This window comes from Protomyctophum parallelum (genome assembly GCF_964188405.1).
Source record: "Protomyctophum parallelum genome assembly, chromosome: 15".
Lineage (NCBI taxonomy): Eukaryota > Metazoa > Chordata > Actinopteri > Myctophiformes > Myctophidae > Protomyctophum > Protomyctophum parallelum.
Window position 1 is genome coordinate 41,221,451 of NC_139710.1, and position 7,500 is coordinate 41,228,950.

Consider the following 7,500-nt stretch of genomic DNA (forward strand, 5'->3'; position numbering starts at 1 on the left):
TGGGTTGATTGTGTCAGTGAGTCCAGTCTTATAGGTGGTGGGTTGATTGTGTCAGTGAGTCCAGTCTTATAGGTGGTGGGTTGATTGTGTCAGTGAGTCCAGTCTTATAGGTGGTGGGTTGATTGTATCAGTGAGTCCAGTCTTATAGGTGGTGGGTTGATTGTATCAGTGAGTCCAGTCTTATAGGTGGTGGGTTGATTGTGTCAGTGAGTCCAGTCTTATAGGTGGTGGGTTGATTGCAGTAGTGTCCACAGGTGTGTAATGGGCTGGGCTGATGAGAGTGGAACCAGGTGTGTAACTGGGACTGAAGTGTGGAATGGGATGAGGGAGTGGCCCAAGTGGAAATTCAGTATTTTAGCTGTGACGTGAGCGCCCCCTCCTGAGATACTTCCGGGTCCTACTTTTGACGTTATACTGTGACGCTCCGTCGGACTAAATCTGAGACGAAAACAACCACGAAAGTCTAATTTTACCGCTTTCCTCGCAACAACAAAGCTGCGCTGCTCTCCCAAATCTGACAGTGACAGGCCGTCTGTCCCACATGGAATAGTATCGCCATTTTATTTTATTGTGTCAAATAAATCCTCATAATGCAAACTAGATTCAACATACTCAAGCCTGCACACATTCTAAATATACCCCAGAAATATTTTACCGATCAAATGGACTGTTGCCACCTTCAATAATAATGATAATAATAGTCTTTATTGTCTCCACATCATATATTTTTGTTGTCATGGACACTTGTACAAAACATTAATAATTCCACTCGAGTTGGAAGCATTAAGACCCATTTTAACCCTCAATGGCTTCCGTCACTGTAAAAAGATTCACACGTTTAGATATTCAATTTACAATGAGATGCGGACGGGAGCTGGTGCCACTTGGACCCGGACGTAACGTAGCACTACAAAATGACGTCGGACTTAAATACTGAATACAGGGGGAGACTCAAACCATGACATGGTGGTGTGTGTGTGGTATTTAAATAATTTAAACTTGCGACAGGAGCAGCTCCTATTGAGTGAAAGATAGTTTATTTATGAAAGAAATCTAATATTTAAGGTGTTTTTATTATTTTATTTTAGTTGTAGAGGCCAAGTATAGTGTTGTAAGGCCTATTTGTCTAGCCAGGGATCCTTTTGACAAAAGACAATAACTCTTGAGAGTGTACAAAAGGTTACACAGTTAAAGATCTAATCAGGGTCCATTTGGTTACCAAACTCTCCATCATTTAGCTGCATGGGGACCACCTGGAACCCCCCCCTCAAGCGGGACCCCCGGTAATGAGAAACCACCGGGGGCCCCGGGGTCGACTCGGGGAATACTGGACAACTCACCCCGGTGCGTGCCCCTTTTTCCTCCCGGAATTTTCCCCAGTGAGGGGGATAACTTTGTAATATGCTATTGGTTGTTTGTATTCTTTTTGGAAAAATATAAAAAGATACTCCTGTGGAAAGGCTATATTATTTTACTCATATTGACCCTATAAACAATTTAGTATTACTTAGTATATGTAAGGTTTTGCCCCCTCAAATGGTACCTAGTCAGATAATCCCCACATATCCTACAACAACTTCTGTGAACAGACAGACTTCACTGTAGTAGCTTTTCATAAATTATCTTTTTACTCATATAGGGCTGTCTGTCTGCTGTCATGAAAGTTTAGAGAAATTCAAAGTCCAGCCGTCATGCTGTCCAGCCTCTCCCACCCCTCACTGGGGAAAATTCTGGAAGGAAAACAGAAACGGGGTGAGTTGTCTTGTTACCGACTCGCAGGGCCGGATTAAAACCTCTGAGGGCCCCTGGGCACTGAAGCTAGAAGCCCCCCCCCCCCCCCCCCCCCCTTCACGCGCACGCAACATTTTTGCTGTTTTGTAGCCGTTTTGGGGCAGTTTTATGCCGTTATATTGGCATATTTCTGGTCGCCTACCCCCCCCCCCCCACCTCCCCAGAGTGACAGCCAATCTAGCGCGTTGTTGCTGCTTTAGACACAATTGCACTTTTCAGCTGCCCTTCTCATGAACAATAAAACACTAATCTTTTTAGACACCATTTATTTCATTCGGATTAGCAGGGAAATAATCTGTGGAACTAAAAGAAGAAAAAAAAACGTTTTTCCTTTTTTTCGAGGGGCCCCTGGTGCCCAAGGGCCCCTGGGCACGTGCCCAAAGTGCCCATATGGTAGATCCGGCCCTGTGTCTTGTTACCGACTCGGGTCGGTCTACCCGGCCAGGATGTGCTTGACGAAGTCGGTGTAGTTGACGTGTCCGCTCTGGTCCTCCTGCCCGGCCATCAGGCGGTCCACCTCGTCCTCCGTCATCTTCTCCCCCAGCGTGGCCAGGACGTGGCGCAGCTCCGCGCCCATCACGGTGCCGTTGCCCTCCTTGTCGAAGACCCGCAGACCCTCCACGAAGTCCTCCAGGCTGCCCGTCTCCTTGGAGCGCGCCATGTGCTGCAGCATGGGCAGGAAGCTGTCGAAGTCCAGCAGCTTGGCCTGGGGGAAAGGTTTCAGGACATGTTCATGGCCATGGTCACCACGAGACAAATCTGTGATGGCCCTATAGCCAAAAATGTTTCTTAAGGCATACTCTAACTGTGTGCCAAATTAGAATACTTCCCATTATTCAAAAACTATAATTTTATTGTTTTAGGAACACTTTTGTCAACTCTGTCAGATACATGTCAACTCCGTCAGACACAAAACCTGACGGAGTTGACGTTGACGTCTGACGGAGTTGACGTCTGACAGAGTTGACATCTGACGGAGTTGACGTCTGACGGAGTTGACATCTGACGGAGTTGACGTCTGACGGAGTTGACGTCTGACAGAGTTGACATCTGACGGAGTTGACGTCTGACGGAGTTGACGTCTGACGGAGTTGACAAAATGGCATTTGTTTTCATCTTAACCCTCTGTAGTACAATGTAGCCATTTAGTCTTCAGGCTAAATCTGTCGACAATATTTTCTGATTAATTTAAGACTTTTAAAAAACCTGACGGAGTTGACGGAGACGTGGGACACACATTTGATATGAGATATTTATTGGAAAATTAACTGTGTATATTGTTTGCTATGTTGTTGACAATATACTTTTAGTAATTTAGTATGTATATTTATTAATGCTGGGCCGTTATCGGCGTTAACGTGCTGCGTTAACGCGAGAATATTATCGCGCGTCAAAACAATTATCGCCATTAATCTATTCTCAAAGTTGGGTCTGGGAGCTGGGTCTGCATTGACTGCATAAAGCGAGCAAACTAGGAATTTCACTTTGATAGTTTTACCTGGCGGAATTACTCTGTGGGAGGGAGAAGTCCTAACCTAACAGGGACAAGGTGAAATAAATTACTCTGAGAGCGGGGCGGTAACAAATCCTAACCTAACCGGACACGGGTGAAATTAATGAACAGTGCGGCGTGCCACATCAAACGTCAGCATGCAGGACGCTGTGAACACGGGTTTGCTTCAGGGGAAATTTCTTTACAAGAAGCTTCCCAATGGAAACCTCGACAAGAACAAGGTGGTTTGCACCCTGTGCAAAGCAGAAATGGCTTACTGTAGGAGTTCTTCAAGTCTGAAGTATCACCTAACGCACAAGCATCCCTTTGTTGGAGTGCAACCGTGGCAAGCCCGTCAGCCCAACTCTATCAGCCAAGCTAACTAACCTCCTAGCTCAGTGGATTGCCTCATTGCCATCAACTGCCGGCCTATCAGTATGGTTGAAGATGATGGGCTCAAGCTTCTTCTCCAGGCGGCCACAGGCGACCCATCTTACAAACTACCTGCGAGACGAACTATCACAAGGAGAATCCATGACCAGTACGCCGCTTATTGAACATTATTATATTTTCATTACCAATTATGATAGGGCTCCTGGTCTAATGGGCCACGTGGCCCGTTCAAGGATTTACTTCTGCTCATTATTTAGGTAGCGCACAGTGTGCGCTACCTAAATAATGACCAGAAGTAAATATGTGTGCGCCGCACACATATTTTCAATGCTTTCGGCAGAGTTCAAATGAGCCATTTTAATCTAGATTAATCTAGATTAACTCCAGAATTGCAGTGAGATTAATCTAGATTAAAAAAATAATAATCTATGCCCACCACTAATATTTATGTGATTGTGACAGTATTAGACACTTTTTTGGCAGTTGTGACCACTTGCTGGGGACAGGCTTAATACAGGCATTTTTGGGTACAGAGCCTGCTTTTAACTAATTCAGATAATTAGTGAAATAAAAATATATAATGAAATTAATGTCATAAGAAAACACAACTGTATAGGCTATTACATATAACTTTGCAAAAGGGTCAAACGTGCCTGCATCTCCTCTGCTTTGGGCCGTCCCAGCAGCTTGATGACCTCATCGTTGGTGGGGTTGTGGCCCAGCGCGCGCAGCACGTCTCCGCACTGAGCCAGACGGATCTTCATCTCACCACCGGGGGTCTCATCGAACAGCGTGAAGGCATCGCGGAACTCCTCGATCTGGGGGGGGGGGGGGGGGGGGGGGGGGGAGGGAGAGAGAGAGAGAGGTGTCTCATTTTGTTAGCCCCAGAACACAAACACAAAGCCTTCATTTTTTTCACACCGTTACTCCATCTCCAACCGCTTATCCGTAGTTGGGCCGCGGGGGCAACAGCTCCACCAGAACAATTTACAATGTATGCATTCATCAGACATTCTTTTTCTTTTTATATATATATATTTTTTTTTATCCCACGATTTTGTAACCCATTTTTCACCCCTGTGTCAATCATCTAATGTGATCCTAGGCTCTACACACCCTCCACCAACCTAGTCCCCATATATGGGGGACAAAGGGAGAGCAACGGACTTGAACTCATGCTTCCTTCATGCCTGAGTGTCCAAGTTGCTCCTTTACACCTGACAGGGGGGAGTTTCCCTGGTTGGACGTAGCGCGTGAAAGGAACACGTTATTCCACCCAGTTCCTTTCCCCTCCATCAGGCGCCCCGGCTGGCCAGGGGGAGGCAGTTTAGAGACCAGGATTCATTCATCAGACGTTCTTAAAGGACCACTTCACCACTTTTCAACCTTTCTTCATAGTAATAGGTCCTCACTGATAATCATGATAAAATGGCACAATGTTTTTCTACTCGGTCGCGTGTCTCATAGGAGGACTGTGGGCAGTTCAGAAACCCGTCCACCAGTGACATCATCGTTAGGCAGATTTTTTTTAAACAAACTTTTCAGGATTAGAAAGCCTACAGTTTCTATTAGCTTGGATTCCCTATCGATGATGTCACTGGTGGACTGGTTTCTGAACTGCCCACAGCCCTCCTATGAGACACAGACTGGTTTCTGAACTGCCCACAGCCCTCCTATGAGACACAGACTGGTTTCTGAACTGCCCACAGCCCTCCTATGAGACACAGACTGGTTTCTGAACTGCCCACAGCCCTCATATGAGACACAGACTGGTTTCTGAACTGCCCACAGCCCTCCTATGAGACACAGACTGGTTTCTGAACCGCCCACAGCCCTCCTATGAGACACAGACTGGTTTCTGAACTGCCCACAGCCCTCCTATGAGACAGACTGGTTTCTGACACAGCCCTCCTATGAGACACAGACTGGTTTCTGAACTGCCCACAGCCCTCCTATGAGACACAGACTGGTTCCTGAACTGCCCACAGCCCTCCTATGAGACACAGACTGGTTTCTGACACAGCCCTCCTATGAGACACAGACTGGTTTATGAACTGCCCACAGCCCTCCTATGAGACACAGACTGGTTTCTGAACTGCCCACAGCCCTCCTATGAGACACTGACTGGTTTCTGAACTGCCCACAGCCCTCCTATGAGACACAGACTGGTTTCTGAACTGCCCACAGCCCTCCTATGAGACACAGACTGGTTTCTGAACTGCCCACAGCCCTCCTATGAGACACTGACTGGTTTCTGAACTGCCCACAGCCCTCCTATGAGACACAGACTGGTTTCTGAACTGCCCACAGCCCTCCTATGAGACACAGACTGGTTTCTGAACTGCCCACAGCCCTCCTATGAGACACAGACTGGTTTCTGAACTGCCCACAGCCCTCCTATGAGACAGACTGGTTTCTGAACCACCCACAGCCCTCCTATGAGACACAGACTGGTTTCTGGACTGGACTATCATGATTATTAATGAGGACATATTATAATGAAGATCGGTTGAAAAGTGGTGAAGTCGTCCTTTAATCCAGAGCGATTTACAATAAGCAAGAACAAAAAGCAAATAGACACATTAAAACCTCTCAAATTAACATATAGACACATTAAAAACCTATCAAATTAACATATATATAGACACATTAAAACCAGAAAAAACAGTGGTTTAGACACTGGTTCTCAAAGAAATACCACTATAATCACCTCTTTAGGAGGTTTTGTGTCACTAAACCTTTCCAGATGTTAATATTATACTCACATGCTGTTACTTAAGAACTAAAAAAGCATTGCATGGATGCACCTGGGACGTATCCTCAGTCCACCCCCCCCCCCCCATTTCCCCTTACTGTATAATATGTATCTTTTCCCTTTTTGCTTCCTTTATGATGAATTCCTGTTCTGTTCTTTAGCTACATAGAAGTGTCTATTTGTACGTCTCTAAATGTTTTGATGAATTGAACAATGTGGACCCTGTTGTAAACAAGTGTAATGCTTAATTGGGGTCGTCCACTCACAGTTAACAGTCTTTGTATTGAGTTTGTGCTTGAAATGTACTGTGATTCTGCAAACTGTTAATAAATATTTCAATCAATCAATCAATCAATCATGTATCCTGAGGTCAACGGGGTTTCGTCATACCCCTCACTCATGACCCAGCCGGGGGTGATCAAGTCCCGACTTATGTCCCAGTAGCTACCCTCGATCAGACCCACTAGGGAAAAACCAGGGCCACACAATCCGCTGCTCCATGCAGAACTACTCTGCCGGTACCGGGCGGGCCATCCGGCCATCCGTGGAGGGACTAGGCTCTGTGGGTTGACTCCTGGCCGGGCCCCTCCTACGTCTCACCAGGTCCTCTCCATGCTCTCACCAGGACTACGACCAGACCAGTACGACCCGACCAGGACATGTCCTGGTCCGGACCAGTACCACCCGACAAGGACCTGTCCTGGTCCGGACCAGTACCACCCGACCAGGACCACATGTGCGTCGCACCAGATTCCAGAACCAGACACTTCATTCGGGAGTGGTGGATTCTGCGGGCTCCACCAGCGCTCATGTTTCTATGTGTGGTTCTCAAACTATTTCATGTCAAGGACCCCCAGAATTATTATAATGTAATTGGCCGTGGAATGGACAAAATGTGTTTCCAGGGACCTCCCAGAAGCACGCGTGACACGTCGTGAGCTTGTAGATCGGCTTGTAGATATAATTTGTATTTGTTGACGAAATTGTCAGTATATTCTTATTCATATAGCTTAGTCATCATTTAGTTTCCATTTAGTTTTTGTCAGTGGAAAAAAGGAAAGGAAAGGTA

At 46.3% G+C, this 7,500-nt stretch overlaps 1 protein-coding gene across 1 annotated transcript in view; it reads right to left on the reverse strand.

The window, feature by feature from the left end:
- Positions 1-2,221: 2,221 nt before the first annotated feature.
- Positions 2,222-7,500, reverse strand: part of LOC310872606 (myosin light chain 3, skeletal muscle isoform-like) — a 6,647-nt gene continuing 1,368 nt past the window's right edge. The window contains exons 2-3 of the mRNA XM_083784621.1: positions 4,330-4,494; positions 2,222-2,497 (exon numbers count right to left, since the gene is read on the reverse strand). Of these exons, the coding sequence (XP_083640747.1) occupies positions 2,225-2,497; positions 4,330-4,494 (438 nt within the window). The 3' untranslated portion in view covers positions 2,222-2,224. The remainder of the gene's footprint in view (positions 2,498-4,329; positions 4,495-7,500) is intronic.